The 17563-nt window shown below is 45.1% G+C and overlaps 2 protein-coding genes across 5 annotated transcripts in view; both read left to right on the top strand.

The window, feature by feature from the left end:
- The window catches only part of LOC119652307, a 710323-nt gene that overhangs the window by 534760 nt on the left and 158000 nt on the right, over positions 1–17563 (top strand). The window lies entirely within an intron of this gene.
- LOC119654373 (GDP-D-glucose phosphorylase 1-like) overlaps positions 5503–17563 on the top strand; it is a 30433-nt gene continuing 18372 nt past the window's right edge. The window contains exons 1-2 of the mRNA XM_038060124.1: positions 5503–5789; positions 5846–6229. Coding sequence (XP_037916052.1) covers positions 5616–5789; positions 5846–6229 — 558 coding nt within the window. The 5' untranslated portion in view covers positions 5503–5615. The remainder of the gene's footprint in view (positions 5790–5845; positions 6230–17563) is intronic.

Raw genomic sequence — 17563 nt, 5'->3', positions numbered from 1 at the left:
AGAAAATTATCCCAGGGATAAGGATTCGCTTTGCGATTGCAGCCTAAAATGGTGAGCCAAGGACTAAACGGTTGAGAAGTCTCTGACGAGCACTTAATCATTCAGCGTAATATTTTTGCTAGGTCCAAAAATTTTATCTATTCAATGGGAGGGTACCTGAGTGAATATAATCCTTAATTACCGTCAATCAGTACGGCACGTGTTTGGATTTGATAAACCCTTCATTCCAAATTGTCAGTAGCAACAATACATAATGCCTTTTTTGCCAAGATACTCTCCTAAACTCTTTACCGTACCCTGGCCCTACAAGGAGTCATTATTAAATTTCCAGTCCCCAACTCTAGAATTGAAATTTTTTCTCCGTTGCTAAGCCTTAGCATTTGTTCTTTATTCAACTTTCGTATGATATTACGATGAGCGAGCTTTTAATTCGTAACAAATGGAATCCATGTACCACCTTTTCTGATATGGTCAGAGTAAGATTTTTTATCCACATACACTATACACTGTACACCTTGACTGGATCGTATAAGAATGGCAGATGCAGCCATTGAGATTGACTGAATTGCATCGCATAATCAACAGTAAAGCAAACCTGCTGCCTCCTACTTGCAATCAACCAGTTTACATGATCTTATGGGTACATCGACAGTCCTTGAAGGCGTAAAAATAATAAAAAAGGACGTCCGTTCCAGCTCAGCAGCCTTCACCATTCCTTCGGAGACTGCTTTGCCAGCCATTACACGGATTTGGCCTTGCTGCGTTTCTACATTCATTTATACGTCAATGTCGACTGGGATGATGTTTGCCACCGACATCATGACCTCATCTGATGGTAAAACAAACTAATCAGTTTCATCTCTGCTAGTGTGGTGTAATCATCATCACCCACACTGGTAGCACATATAGCAGAATGGATGGCATCACTTCATCTATAATAAATCCCCTATTTGTATTTCGCCCTGCAAATATTACCGCAGTGACGTCAGATACCTTTTGACATGCATACCATACATATCACCTAAAATTTAGTTTGGCGTTAAGGTTTAAGGACGGCCGACCTTTGACAGTGTTTTTCTTTCCACTGCTCGTAATCAAGACCACTTCCTTTTTCTCGTCAGTCAGGGTCAAGCCGGCCGTTTCCAATCAAGACCACTTCCGTTTTCTCGTCAGTCAGGGTCAAGCCGGCCGTTTCCAATCAAGACTTCACTGCTCTCTATAGTTCCGGGACGTAGATCTCCACATCCGCTAGGTAGTTTTCTTTAGCAAATATAACCAAGTCATCTGCAAAGTCAACAATCATAGCCTCGTTCGAGGCAGGAACATAGTCATGGAAATACGTTGTAGCGCGCAGTATTGTCAGACTACGTGATTGCGTATACTGCTTCGAACCAGGACAGATTGGAAGACCAGCGACATGTTAAAAGGCTATGACACAGTATTCTTCACCAACGGATCATCCTAACCGACAGCCAAGTGGCCATTAAGGTCTTGTACTCAGCGGCAACATCTTCCAGGCTGGTGGGCCAGTGCAGAAACGCGTTGAATAGTCTGGACGGCACGCTCAAGGTCGCCCTCCTCTCGGTTCCCGGTCATAGGAACATAGAGTGGAATGAGCCTGCTGACGGACTGCCCAGGTGGGTATAGTTTGTATCCCGCTCCGGACTTTCAATGGTGAAATCACACTACCTGGCAGCCGCGGAGCTCATATGATGAAGGCTCATCACCTGTACCAAGTCAAGGAGGATTTGACCCGCCGATAACAAAATTCGATCACGAAAGCTTTTGTGACAGACGCGTGCAAATGTCAGCAAGATTACGGCGGTATGCACCTGCCACTTTCCTATAAGGGACCATGGCTCCAGATTTGGCATACTCTATAATTTGCACTACCAAAGCTATGGGGAAACGAGGGAAACCCTCATGCACTTCCTTTGCGATTGCCCAGCTTTAGCTAGAGCCAGGCTAGGGACACTAGGTAAATCATTTTTTGAGAACTTCGTAGAGATGCTGCTTTCTTTCATGAATGCTACGGACTGTCTCTGAAGATCTGCGCCGGCTGGACTATGGCTCCTTACTCTCGTAACTGCAGTTGTGCTTTTAGGTGTTTGTGGCGTCAAAATGTTGCACCACAGGGCTAATTGGGTTCCTCGAAGCGACCACTGATACCTACCTTCTGCAACTAAGTAGCGGGTGAGTGTTTGAGATTTTATGCATTTGCACGCTCCCACAATGTCAAAATGATAATTTTTCCGAAATCTCAGTCCTGTGCTCCTCGGATTGCAAATTTGATGGCGGCTAACTCAGCAGTAAGGATCGAAGCTTCAACGAGATTGAAAACTAAACATTTCCCAGATATGGGAAAAATAACAGCGAAGTCTGCAGAATCGGCCGAGCGTGCTGTATCAACGCCAAGGAGGTGGAAGCCACAATTTGTGAGCTACTCCACAAGTCAGCTAAATTGTGTTGGAATTTATAATCAAGAGGGGGAGGGCTGTATTCCATTCTGGTTCGGATTTTGGTGGCCCTGTTGGGTGTTTGATCGGATTTGATCTGATGAAAGATGTTGGCTAAGACACTGAAACAGTGCGTGTAATCGTTCTCAGCTGCTGCAAGGTTTGGATAAATACTCTCAAAAACTTTCGTATTGTTAATTTGATGATTTCACTTGCACTGAGAATCATTTTTCTGTGTTTGGGGCGAAGATAACACGCGTAACGGTGGAACTGATGAGTCCTGCACAACGTCCCAATTAGGAGGCTGTCCAGCATTTTGTTAATGTAACTTGGGTTGTTGACGGGACGCTTCAGCATATTTAAGCTTGGGTCTGATTGACCTCTCAGCCTTTTCCCCGTTCAAAAGCGAGGTCGGCTCGTCGTGATCGGTTTCGCCATTTGGCTCTATCGAATGACTGATCTGGGTGCAATCTCGAAACTTTTAAATCTCCATCCCGCGTATCAAGCCACCGTTGTTTAGGCCTGCCTTTTGGTCGTTTACCATCGACTTCGATGTTCAGACCAATCTTGGCAAGTGAATTCTCGTTACCATCGAAGACGCCTCTCTCGCAACTTTTCCACGATGGGTGCAACCCCATAATGATCACGGATATCCTCATTTCGGATGTGATCTAAATGTGTGACGCCACTAGTCCAACGTAGCATCTTCCATCATTACCACCATTACCGCAAGACGCCGTTCATTGTCTTTTATAGTTGGCCAACACTCAGAACCATAGAGAGCGACTGGACGGACGATATTGCGGTAAATTTTAGATTTGAGACGTTCGTTGATACGTCGGCGAAGGACACCAGTTGTGGAACGCCACTTCATCCAGGTTGCGTTAATGCGTGAAGCAATTTCATAACGCAGTTCTCCATTGGCTGATAGCGTTGATCCGAGATATTTAAATCGCTCAGTTCTGAGCAGATGACTGCCGCTGACAGTGATTGTGCCTGTTTCATGGGGATTAGTCGTCAAAAACTGCGTTTTGTTTAGATTCAATCTGAGACCGTATTGCATGAGGCGATCATTGCAGTTTTGAACAAGTTGCTCGAGATCATTTTTGCTATCAGATGCTAGGAAAACATCATCTGCATAAAGCAGTGTGTAGGGCGCTGGACGTTGGATATGTCGTGTGACGGTGTCCATAACAAGAACAAAGAGGGGTGGTGGGAGGACGCCTCCTTGATGCACACCAACAAAGACACGAAGCGATTTTGATACACCCGCCATACTTCGAACTTTAAGTGTTGTCGTCATGCATACCAGATGAGTTCGTGCGGCACACGGTCAAACGCTTTCTCTAGATCCAGAAACGCAATGTAAAGAGGGCGATGTTTCTCACGGTGTTTCTCCATGAGTAATCGGGCAGCGTGTAGTGCGTCAGTAGTTCCGCAGTTTTTGACAAATTCCGCTTGATTCACGGTTATTTCAACGATTTCGCGAATACGTTTGTCAAGAATGCGTTCAAAAATCTTCATGGTATGGGAAAGTAACCGGATCGAACGGTAATTTGAACATTCTGCTGGCCTACCTTTCTTTTTCCATATTGGAACAGTGGTACTTCTTGCCAGTCTGATATAATGGTGAGCTTCATCAGCTGATTATCACATCGTTCGACTTCTTTAATGGCATCACGAAAACCCTCTAAGATGGCAATGCCAACGCCATATTGAGTGTGTGGGTCACCAAAATAAATAAGTTTATAGCCATTTTTACCGCGTTCACGTTCAATGTCGCAGCTTTTGGCACCAGACCATCGGGTTTCTTGCAGAGCGCAGATATCAATGCGCCTTTTCCGAACGGCTCTTGTGAGTTCCTCGGTCTTTCCAATTAGGGTACCAACATTTAGTGTGCAAACACTTATTTGTTTTGTTCGGACTAACTTGCTTACGTCCTGATGCCGTCCATGCGTCAAGAACCCTTGCCCATTTCTCGACAGGAGCGGGGCCTGCCCTTCCGCGTCCACTGATGTGGACGCCCTAGCATTTCTCCGATGCTTGTGATCCAATCCGATCATCATGTTTGTAACGACATTGTATGCATTTTCTTGGTCGGAATGTCGCGGGACCTGTCACCAACAGAGATCAGGTAGGATTTAGCATAGTGGAATAACTCCAACTATACTCTATTTATCTCTTTCCCTGATCTCAGCATTTTATTTCTGTTTTACTGAGGATAGTACAGAGTACGTCGCCTCAAACCCTCCTCCTTTACCTGGACTTGGGACCAGCATACTATGTTAATAGCATGGCGGAGTTCTGCATTCTCCTGGTTTTGAAATGTAGTATTCAACATTTAACAGTGTGTAGCCAAGAACAATTTTCTCGGGAGATTAGATCCCATGAACATTTGGCGATAGAAGAAATTCCTCGGAATTAACGGATTTTTTCGATTAAATCTTTCAACGGGCTATTTTTATTGGAGAGGTGGTTCCTTCGAGGATATCTTCCTCCGTGAAAGGAAGTCTGCACTACTTTTATCCTTTTCTCAAACGTATCTACAAACCCTTAATAGTACCAGATTCAGCAGATCCCAAAAAATTCCGGACGCGTTCGCTGGTTCTTGTAACGAATGTATCACGTATCATCTGATTCGGGTTCTCGCCTGAGCAATCTAGAAATCTGGTTGTTGCATATGTTCAAATCACTACACTTCGGTTGTTTCTTCTTCCCATAACTCAAACCGATTTATGTCTTCACTAGACATTCCTAGTGCTCAAACGGGACTTACTCGCTTGATTCATGTCTCCACTATGCGTCACCAGTTTTCGCTTTTATACAAGTATACCAGTTTCGGATTCCAGTCTGGAAAGATGCGACCTGTCTTCGCTAAAACTTTTCCGTAATAAAAATCATTCTTCCGAGAATCGAATTGGATCTGGGTTTCGAACCGTGTTAGAGAATCTCTCCTATGATATTCGAATTCGAAGTAATCTTTGTTTTAAACCTGGTTACCTTTGACAGAAAGCTGATTGTAAGTATTTACATGTGTAACGTCAACGTCATGTCAGATGGGCCACTGAAATGTCTTTTAGTGTCAATATTTAGCATTCGGCTTTCGCCGGTTATATTTAAATATTCGGGTTTTAATAAATTACCAGTATTAGGAACCAAATGATCAATACATGGAAGTCATTAAACTTAAATAGCAAACACGACGGGTTACAAGTTTCTATAGAAATTGAGCGGCGATGGCACGAGGCTGAACACATCCCCAACCTCTTCCGGTACAAGCTGAACGTCCGGAAGGAGCGCGTTCTGGAAGGGAACTACGGGTTTCTATTGCATGTAAGACAGTCTGTTTAGTTTCATGGAAGCAGTTCAGAAAGACATGTACCTTCCAGTTGAATGTCGAACGCGGTTTTCTGCGACGGAAGCCAATGGCGATAGAGTCCTTGCGCCCCAGTTTCGATCCGACTCAATTCAACTTTTCAAAATCCCGCCCTGAGGAAAGGCTCTTGGATCTTAGGTTTGAAGACTTCGACGTAGCGATCCTTGTCAACGTGAGCCCCATCACCAAATTCCATTGTCTGATTGTGCCGGGGTTGCACGATAACTTGCCGCAGGTGCTGACACACGACGCCATCAAGTTTTCAATCCGCCTTTTACGTATTTTAAACAGTTCCAAGTACAAGATTGGCTACAACAGCCCGGGAGCAGCAGCGTCCGTGAACCATCTGCACTTACACCTGATCCATATGAACGACGAATTTTTCGCCCAACGAGCCGTAAGTTTTGTAATTACTTGGTTGGATTGACGCATTCACTACTTACGTGTTCGATACGGAGATACATAGATTTGTAGATAAGATAGAGCTATAAAGTCAGCTGAATTTCTTTGCATTTGAAAGTGGACGCGAAGATTATTTTCCAGACGTTTTTGCCCTTTCTTTTCTGGTTCGCGTTACAAACCGATTATCAGGAACAATCTCCCAAATCATCGCCGTCCCTCAGAGAGGTCCCCAATTTGCCTCCTCTTCCACTCATGCTCAAGGTTTGGACGAGCAAATCACTGCCCGATAACTGGAAACGAGGCGCTGCCTCGCGTTTACATAAAAAGGGAGATATCACACAGTGCAGCAATTATAGAGGTATCACGTTGCTGCTGAGTAATTTTTATAAGATATTCTCCCCTATCTGACTGAATTAAAAAGACTGCCTAGGCAGGTTCTGACCAATGTGTTTGGCGAGATAAAAGCAACAGGATCACTATCCAGATCATTCACCATGCACAACGGCTAACAACATCATCATAATGCGATCATTTTAACCTTATCATCATCATCGACGGCGCCACAACCGGTTATCCGGTCTAGGCCTGCCTTAATAAGGAACTCCAGTCCACCAATTCGATATCCCTGAAAGCTGTCTGGCATCCTGACCTACGCCATCGCGCCATCTCAGGCAGCGTCGGCCTTTTTTTTTCTACCATAGATATTGCCCTTATAGACTTTCCGGGATGGATCATCCTCATCCATACGGATTAAGTGACCCGCCTACCGTAACCTATTGAGCCGGATTTTATCCACAACCGGACGGTCATGGTATCGTTCATAGATTTCGTCGTTATGTAGGCTACGGAATCGTCCATCCTCATGTAGGAGGTCAAAAATTCCTATCTTTATGGTTGGTTGGTTGGCTTTTGGTGCTGACGTTGTCATCATCTTGCCTTCATTGCTGTGCATCCTAAGATCTCTCGCCAATCGCCGCCTGCTCGATCTGGATGAAGGTCTTGGGTCGTTCTTCCAATGATGTCGCTATCGTCAGGTTAAAGAGGGCGCATGATAGGGCATCCCCTTGTCGTAGACCGTTGTTGATGTCGAATGGTCTTGAGAGTGATCCTGCTGCTTTTATCTGGGCTCGCACATTGGTCAGGGTCAGCCTAGTCAGTCCTATCAATTTCGTCGGAATACCGAATTCTCTCATGGCCGTGTACAGTTTAACCCTGGCTATGGTATCATAGGCGGCTTTAAAGTCGATGAAGAGATGGTGCAACTGATGTCCATATTTCAACAGTTTTTCCATCGCTTGCCGCGGAGAGAAAATCTGATCTGTTGTTGATTTGCCTGGAGTGAAGCCTCTTTAGTATGGGCCAATGATTTTCTGAGCGTATGGTGCTATCCGCCCTAGCAAGATAGCGGAGAATATCTTATAGATGGTAGTCAGCAACCTGATACCTCTATAATTGCTGCACTGTGTGATATCTCCCTTTTTATGTATGAGACAGATAATGCCTCTTTGCCAGTCGTCAGGCATTGATTTGCTGTCCCACACCTTAAGCACAAATTGATGAACTACTTGGTGTAATTGGTCGCCTCCATATTTAACCAATTCGGCTGTAATTCCATCGGCTCCTGGCGACTTATGATTTTTTAGCCGATGAATTGCACGGACTGTTTCTTCTATACTTGGTGGTGGCAGTATTTGTCCGTCGTCTTCTGTTGCCGGGACCTTCAACTCGCCGATGTTCTGGTTGTTCAGTAGTTTATCAAAGTACTCAACCCTTCGCTCCAATATGCCCATTCTGTCGGAAATCAGATTTCCCTCTTTGTCTCGGCAGGATGAACATCGAGGTGTATAAGGCTTCATCCTGCTGACTTGTTGGTAAAACTTGCGCGCCTGGTGCGGTTGCTCCCTGTACTTTTCTAGTTCATAGACTTGTTGGTCTCCAGGTCCTCTGTTGACTGGGGTTATTGCGCATGCATTTCCCTCTTATAGGTGTCGCGGAGGGCTGTGTTATGGGTGACTTCAGTGTTAACTCCCACCTGCTTGTCAGAGGGGATTCTGGGTGGTGTTATTCGAGCTCGGAGCACCATGCCAACGAGATTGTGATCCGAATCTATATTGGCCCCCCTATATGTTCTGACATTCATCAAGTCTGAGAGGTGGCGGCGTTCGATCAACACGTGGTCAATTTGGTTGAAAGTGGTCCCGTCTGGAGAGGTCCACGTATGTTTGTGGACCGCTTTCCGTGCAAACCAGGTACTCCCAACGAACATTTTGTGTGGCACTGCTAATTGAATGATCCGCAGTCTGTTATCATTTGTATTTTGGTGTAAGCTATGGGAGCCAACGTATCGCCTGAATACGTGCTCCTTTCCTACTTGTCTGCTAAAATCCCCAAGTATGATTTTGATATCATATTTGGGACAGGCTTCGAGGGTTTGTTCTACTGCCTCGTAGAAGGTATCCTTCTCCGACTCTGCAGTCTCCTCTGTAGGAGCGTGAAGGTTAATGAGGCTTATATTTCTAAATTTGATTCGCAAGCGCAGAGTGCATAGTGGTCCGCTTATGTTTTCAAAGTCGATAACAGCAAGTTTCATTTTTTGACTTACTAAGAAACCTACTCCGAGCACATGGTTTACTGGATGACCACTATAATATATGGTGTAGCGACTCTTCTGCAGGCAACCGGTCCTTGTCCAACGCATTTCATATAACGCTGTTACATCAGCTCTATATGGAGACAGGGTATCGGCTAGCTGCTCAGCAGTTTCATCGCTGTACAGGGAGCGCACGTTCCATGAGAAAATGTGCAAATGATTATTCCTTTGTCGTTGCGGGTTCGTCCTTGTGTTATCCGTCCAGTCCGAGGCTCCTCTTGTGGCTTCGTAACAAGTTGTCCGTGTAGGGTTGCCAGCACTACCCAGCCCCCAACCTGGAGGACCAGTTGATACAATTTGTCCCGTTTTTAGGCACGGGAGATTCGCCTTCATCCTTCTCCGTCTGCAGCTTTTCGTTAAGAAAGAGCTCCCAGCGGTTACCACGTGGAGGTGGAGTTGGTTCAGCAGATGTTTCCCAGGTTTTATGCTCCATCGTGGGTACCAATCCACGTTTCGCCCTGGGACCTATACTACCCTTTAACCTCGCCGTGGAATAAGTTATCCGTGATGCTTTGTCCATCCAACTACTCGCTTATGCTGTCGATATCGACACCACTACTAGATTTTGGGCTGCAGATTGATAAAGACAAGACGAAACATATGGTGGTAAACTGAGAAAGAAAGAGAAAATGCGGGGTCGAAAATCACAACCGATAATACCTAGGACGACGAAATCCGTATATAGTTGCCCGTATGTACTCGTCGGAGACTTGGTTCCTTCGCAAGAAAAATGCCGAACTTGTTAGAAGAATCCGAAGAATTTTTGGTCTTCCCATAGGAGGAAGGGCGATTCCGTAGCCTATACAACGATGGAATTTATGAGGAATGCTACGATTGTCTGGTTGTGGTTGAATTCCAGCTCACCTAATCTGTGTGAGTGAAGATGATCCAGTCCGTATGGCAAAAAAAAATAAACAGGTCGTGCCTCAGATGGGGTGAAAGCGTAAGCCCGGATGGCGGGCGGCTTTTGAGGATATCAATTTGGGGGATCTCAGCGCAAACCTGGAGAATTTAGAGTTTCTTGCTAAGGCAGACCCACATCGAACATTAGTTGTTGCGCATGTAGCACTCAGAGAGGTGTGTTAAGTCGGTACTCGTGAAGGGCCTTTACCTAGTACTTTGTAGGTAGGTAGCTATAAGTAGCCGCTCTTGCTCTGCAGCCTGGCTTTACCTAGAGCTAGGTGATCGGACAGCGCTTAAGGGTCTCTTCCTTCGCTCCAAACTTCAACAATGGGAATCCGGGTTTCTAAAGCGTTGCGTTTTGGCGATTGATTGAATACAAGTCTGATCGAAATGTCACATGATTCGATCCATTTGCCATTTGAAAGTATGGATGTTGTCTTCTTTAAGGACTTCTAGGATGCCTGGCTTGAGGTTTTTACAGTATTGTTTCCATTTGTATCGAAGTTGTAGCGTAGACAAATGTTCAGAAGACCAATAATGTGAAAACCTTCTGTTTTATGTCAGTTTTTTCCATTTTCTAGGTAGCCTTGTGTTTACTACTTCTGGAGGTGTGCCACCGCCACTTCTATGGAGTATGCTGATCGACTCACTACTGTGCGAACTGCGAAATTTTCCAAAACACGCTCAAGCCTATGCTATGACGTGGCTGCGCTTGCTGTTGATCGGGATCTCGCAGCGGTGTGTAGAAGTATGCAATGTATCGTTGATTTGATTGACAGTTGGTACCCCAGGTATAGACTTTCAGTTGATTCAAATAAAACACGCTGGTATTATTTACAAAAAAAAAAAGAAAACAAAATGGACTTTGCCTCTCAGAGATGAGGGGTACAACCCTTCAATTCTTTGAAGAAGTGAAATATCTGAAATATGTAGAAGTAAAGTTGAAACGAGCTCTCACAGCCTATGAACTGTGCAGACGGACTTTTGCCTCGACATGGAGACTCAGGCCTCATGTGGTAATGTGGATATACATTGCTATCATTAGGCCGATGTTCGCTTATGCATCACTAATGTGATGAGTTAAGGTAACACAAAAAGTTTTCAAGGTAAACTAGCCTCACTGCAAAGAACTGTGTGTCTGGGTATTTTCGGTGCCATGAGCACGACATCCGGCGCAGCTCTAAATGCATTATTCAATTTGTAGCCCTTGCTTATCCAGAGCACTGTATTAAGAGCAGCTCATAGACTAATTCGATTAGATCTATGGGGAAACAACGAACATGGGGGCACAGGGCATTAGAAGAGTTACTGGCATAACAACATCCAGTTCTTACAATGCCTTCTGATTCCCGGGTCCCCTTACATCTGTTTAGTAGAAGATATAAAGTTAACCTGAAACGTAGAGAGAACTGGGAAGTCCCAGAGGAATGCGTGGCGGGATATACGCAAGGTTTCTGGGGCTGGGGTCTATCTCTCGAATAAAAATGAGAAGTGGGTTTTTCCTTTCGGACTATATGCAATGGTTTTCAAGTTAAAGTATATGCAATCTTAAGGGTGGTAACGCGAGTGATTCACGATTGAAGGGCAGGCGCATCACAATCTGCAGCGATAGCCAGGCTGCATTGAGGGCGTTGAGTAGCCCTTTGATCTTCACTGCTGCCTCCTAGAGTTCGTTGAAGGGGGAATCAATTTTAATTTTATACCCCCGTGAGTATAAAATGAAAATTGATTCCCTTTAGCCTTCAGAAATTAATTGATCAGTCGGTTCCATGCCTGATTACTTTGTCGCAATAGAAATTTCACAAGTGCTCTCTCCATCCAATGATTTGTTTGAGAGTGTCGAAGTTCATTCAGTGAAAGCTACGTAGTGTGCGTAGGACAGAGTGGTTACATGCTTGGCATCGTAGGCTAGGTTTGATGCTTTTAGTCAACCGTCCACTCGCATAAGTCCAATTTGCATCTGAAAGTAGATGAAGGTAATAATCGGTGAGTACTACTTGTTTGGTGGGTAGTTTGCAGCTGTTTCATCGATTCTGGCTGTGCCTCCCATTGATCCATCCTGATAATCACGCGAAGTGCTTTCCCTAATTCCTTCACGGTGAATTGTCTGGTTAATCGATCGTAGTCCCCTGCATCCGACGGATGGATTTGATGGATGAACGAAGGTTGGTCGGTCTCTACTGGCAATTCCAACTTCGTTCGTTCCTTCACCAGATCAATGTTACTGCTGTGATATCTCCTAGGTCAAGAACCTTGAGTTCCGTGAAAAAAGATTGAAAAGAACCAATGACCGCATTTGCGAAGTTTTTCTGGTGTGATACCTCTGAATACAGGGTCTGCCGGGTTTTGCTTGCAGTCAACATGATTTCACTGATTCGGTCTGGACAATTGTTGTAAGAATGCACCTCGATTGGCCACGACATTGCAAAAGTAAGACGGTTGCGCTTGGCGTCAGTTCAGGAAGATGTCTGAATCTATTCACAAAATACATGCGGGTACCCTTTTCTAATGCATTTTTTAATGCGTGTAACTGCGTCTTTTAGGGTGCTCCCCCCGAACAACTGTCGGGATATCTTAAATTTTGCCTAGTTCTTGCAGATTATGTCGAATATGTCTCGATCATTCTAGCTGTAATCTTATCCTGGTTTATGACTCCATAATTTCTGGAAGTGATATCTTAGTCATGATAGCTATTGAGTCCATAATCCTCAACGCGTTGAACAAACGTTAGTACTGTTCTCGTTGTCTTCTTATCGGTCTCAAGGTGTGGACACTCTATCTACGTCTATTTTAAGTATCCAAATAAGGCCCAGGGTGTGTATTTTCTTGCCTGGTCCGCTGTTGCAAGATTTGATAGTGGTACCTTGTTTGAAAGTTGCTTGAAAAGGGGTTCTCTGAGGATGTCTGCTGCCGACATCACATCATTCATATGGATGTCCTTTCTCAAGGCTGGTCCTTCCAGTGGAGACTGAAACTGCAACTGTCATGACGACTAGTGGAGGCATTTAGTTGGCGCGTTGGAGCTTGTAGTATCTCATTAGTTCGCTTGGATGATGTCACCATACGATAAGCTGGATCTTTCTATCTTCCTTTGCTATCAGAATCTGACGATACATCGATATTCGCCGTATACAAATTGTGAATAGTTTAGTCATCTGGTGTGCTAGGGATTGTTATTCCACCTGGAACTATCCAGTCGAATACAATATCCTGCAGTATTGGAAGGCCCTTCCCTAAACGGATTTAACTCAAGTTAAGTAAAACGTATTTCGTGTCTGAATTGGAAATCGCCCAACTGAATATCCTTTGGTATGTTCCAAAGGAAGGTATTCAGTTTTTGTGTTTTACGAGAGACAGTCCCAGTTTGGTTACGGCGACTTCAGTTTTAATGGTAATCTGGGAACCACTGTACAATACAGCTCTCAGTTTAACTGGCTTGCCTTCCTGGTTTTTCACCTTGCGGAGAGCAGTTCCCAGAAGGACCAGTGAAGCTATCGGAAGTATATCTGATGCCGAAGCTTATCTACATTTCTCATTTGGCCGTAAGCTCATCGGTTCATTAAGGGTATCCGGCGGGTAGGACTAAAGAGCCCCGGCAGCGTTTGCACATGTGATTATTTGGATCCTACTAAGCTTGGATACATTGCACTTCCTGCTCAGTGCTCGCCAATACACACTAGGCGTACGTTAGGATGGGACGAACCACGGCTTCGTATATCTAAAGAACGATTCTCAACTGGAAACTTCCTTTCCTTACAAAGGTCTTCTTTCAGTCGCAGAAAAATATACAGTTCTTTTCAATCCTCAGTTCTATTCGGGTACCTTTAACAGTAAATAACATTAAGCCTGAGAATGAGTGAGTGCTCCGTCTGTATCCACGAAGATAGCCAAGGAAATTAAGACCGATTTCTGGGTATCTGCCTTGGAGATAGGCATGTTGATATCTGCAGAGGATCGTCCTTTCTGTGAATATCCTTAAGGGGTATGGAGGAAGCTCCCTAAGGTCTTTAACATGAAAAAGATGAGGCTGATTGGCAAACTCATGGCTACACCTGCCCGCTTCCGAAGTGAAAACCACGTGCACGCATCTCCAGGATATCTGAACGAAATTCAGCTCGGACAAATCCACAGATCAATTATTACTTGCTGTTTCTGGAGCATGACTACCATTATGCCGTTTGGAGCCGGAGATTTATATACGGAGGAACTGTTTTTAGTCTAGCTAATTTTATTCTCGGTGATTATCGATTTGGTATCCTCAAATAACTGCAGAAAGTCCATATGGACTAGCATTTTGCTCATCAGAATTTCGTCCTCGCCTCGTTGGCGGCATTGATTGGGTGCAAGTCATCCGGTTTCTTAGGGCGGAATGCTTTGAATTTGATTCCGTGCGGCCCTCTGCAGTCTACTTCTTTCAGTGCCTCCAACCACTCTCCATTTATGCAGAATAGGAAAGGCTGTTGATTTGTCTAGTTTCCCATCCTCAATAATCAATCGTCCATGGAGTTCGAGGTGCCCACTACCTCTGGCTTTCTTCTTCTTCTTTTTCATCAGCCTTTGTCCCGTTCACAAGCGGGGTTGGCTCGTCGTGATCGGCTTCGCCATTTGGCTCTATCGAATGCCTGATCTGGGTGCAATCTGGAGGCTTTTAAATCCCCGTCCAGCGTATCAAGCCACCGTTGCTTAGGTCTGCCTTTTGGTCGTTTACCATCGACTTCGATGTTCCGACCAATCTCGGCAAGTGAATTCCCGTTTGCATGAATTGCGTGACCATACCATCGAAGACGCCTCTCTCGCAACTTTTCCACGATTGGTGCAACCTCATAACGATCGCGGATATAATCATTTCGGATGTGATCTAAACGTGTGACGCCACTAGTCCAACGTAGCATCTTCATCTCCATTACCGCAAGACGCCGTTCATTGTCTTTTGTGGTCGGCCAACACTCAGAACCATAGAGAGCGACTGGACGGACGACATTGCAGTAAATTTTAGATTTGAGACGTTCGTTGATACGTCGATCACAAAGGACACCAGTTGTGGAACGCCACTTCATCCAGGTTGCGTTAATGCGTGAAGCATTTAAGGTATTTAAATCGCTCAGTTCTGGGCAGATCACTGCCGCTGACAGTGATTGTGCCTGTTTCATGGGTATCGGTCGTCAAAAATTCAGTTTTGTTTAGATTCAATCTGAGACCGTGTTGCATGAGGCCATCATTCCATTTTTGAACAAGTTGCTCGAGATCATTTTTGCTTTCAGATGCTAGGAAAACATCATCTGCATAAAGCAGTGTGTAGGGCGCTGGACGTTGGATATCCCGTGTGACGGTGTCCATAACAAGGACAAAGAGGAGTGGTGAAAGGGCACTTCCTTGATGAACTCCAACAGAGACACGAAGCGGTTTTGATACACCTGCCATACTTCGAACTTTACTTTTCGGATCGTGGTAGAGCAATTAAACTCAGCGCACGAGTTCTTCTGGCACGAAGTGTTGTCGTAAAGCATAACAGATGAGTTCGTGTGGTACACGGTCAAACGCTTTCTCTAGATCCAGAAAGGCAATGTAAAGAGGGCGATGCTTCTCACGGTGTTTCTCCATGAGTAACCGCGCAGCGTGTATTGCGTCAGTACTTTGATTCGGCTTGATTCACGGTTATTTCAACGATTTCGCGAATACGATTGTCAAGAATGCGTTCAAAAATCTTCATGGTATGGGAAAGTAACCGGAGCGGACGGTAATTTGAACATTCTGCTGGGCTACCTTTCTTTTTCCATATTGGAACAGTGGTACCCTCTTGCCAGTCAGATGGTGTTCTTCCTTCCTGAATAACCCGGTAAAAGAATTCACTGAGCCACAGTGTTGGGTCTCAGCTCTTCGCTTTCCAGAGCTCAGATGCGATGTCGTCAGGTCCTGTTGCTTTCCCGGCTTTCATTTGTTTTATTGCCTCCTCGACTTCAGTTGCGCTGACTGGTGGAACTGCTCCAAATGTCGGCAATGATTGTGGAAGTGGAGGATGAGGAAATTCTTCAGTTGAAATCTGCTCGAAGTATTCTCGCCATCTATCCGTTGCGGCTCGACTGTTGGTAAGCAAAGTACCGTTCTTGTCATTAACACAACAGAAGTGTTCGATATCCTGTGTGCGTTCATCACGGCTTTTAGCAAGTCGATACAGATCTCTCTCGCCATCCCGAGTGTCCAGTTTATCGTAAAGATTTTTGAAATGGTTTGCTCGGGTGACAGCGACCGCTTTCTTTGCTTCCCGGTTGGCATTCTTATAAGTTTGCCAATTAGCAGGCGTTTTATCGTCGAGAAATTTGTGGTAGAGGCGTTTCTTTTCACGGGCCTTCATTTCAACATCATCATTCCAAAGCCAAGTATCTCGGTTGATGTACCGCTTACCCGGCTTGGTGACCCCGAGGGTTGCAGAGGCCGCTTTGTGGATCGTGTCTTTCATTTGGTTCCATGATTCTTCCACATTCGTAATGGTTGGCAATCGTATGAGTTAGACCGTTTCTTTCTTCTCACCAAATCGCCACCATTTAATGCGCGGCGGACCAGTGCGTTCCTCACGCTGTTTTATCGGTGGCTTAATTCTCAGGACGGCAATCAACGGCCGATGTTGAGGTGCGATGGTCTCATAGGGAACGACTTTGCAATCAGTGACAGTGGTAAAATGTTGGCGTCTTATGAGAATATAGTCGATTTGCGTTTTATTGTTCCCACTATAAAATGTGGGAAGTTGAGACAATCGTTTGATGAACCATGTATTCATAAGTACAAGGTCATGGGTGTCCGCAAAATCGATTATACGCTCGCCACCTTCATTGCGCGCTCCGAACCCCTTTCCCCCATGGCACCTGTTACCCACATGACCATTAAGGTCGCCGGCAATGATTATGTAATCGTTAGCAGGCACGTGACAAGTCTTTTTATCGAGAAGTTGCCAGAAGGCATCTTTCTCGGCATCAGGTCGACCTGTCTGTGGTGCATACGCGGTGAAGAAGTGAATAGTGCGATCAGCTGATATAATGGTGAGCTTCATCAGCCGATCATCAAATTGTTCGACTTCTTTAATGGCATCACGGAAACCCTCTGAGATGGCAATGCCAACACCATATTGAGTGTGTGGGTTACCAAAATAGAGAAGTTTGTAGCCATTTTTACTGCGTTCGCGTTCAATGTCGCAGCTTTCGGCACCAGACCATCGGGTTTCTTGCAGAGCGCAGATATCAATGCACCTTTTCCGAAGGGCTCTTGCGAGTTTCTCCGTCTTTCCAGTTAGGGTACCAACATTTAGCGTGCAGACACGTATTTGTTTTATTCGTTGTGTGCGTACTAACTTGCTTACGTCCATGCGTCAAGAACCCTTGCCCATTTCTCGACAGGACCGGGGCCCGTCCTGCCGCGTCGACTGAGGTGGACGCCCTAGCATTTCTCCGAGGCTTGTGACTCAATCCGATCATCATGTTTGTAACGACATTCTATGCATTTTCTTGGTCGACCTGTCGCGGGGCCTGTTACCAAGAGAGATCCAAGAGAGGTAGGATTTAGCATAGTAGAATAACTCCAACTATAATCTATTTATCTCTTTCCCTGATCTCAGCATTTTATTTCTGTTTTACTGAGGATAGTACAGAGTACGTTGCCTCAAACCCTCCTCCTTTACCTGGGCTTGGGACCAGCATACTATGTTAATAGCATGGCGAAGTTTACCTCTGGCTTTCTTATTCTTCACAATCTTGTTCGGAATATGTATAACATACTGGTACTGGC

This window comes from Hermetia illucens, chromosome 1, assembly GCF_905115235.1.
Source record: "Hermetia illucens chromosome 1, iHerIll2.2.curated.20191125, whole genome shotgun sequence".
NCBI classification, from domain to species: domain Eukaryota; kingdom Metazoa; phylum Arthropoda; class Insecta; order Diptera; family Stratiomyidae; genus Hermetia; species Hermetia illucens.
Note: the sequence above shows the minus strand (reverse complement) of the source record. Positions and strands in the feature narration are given on the sequence as shown.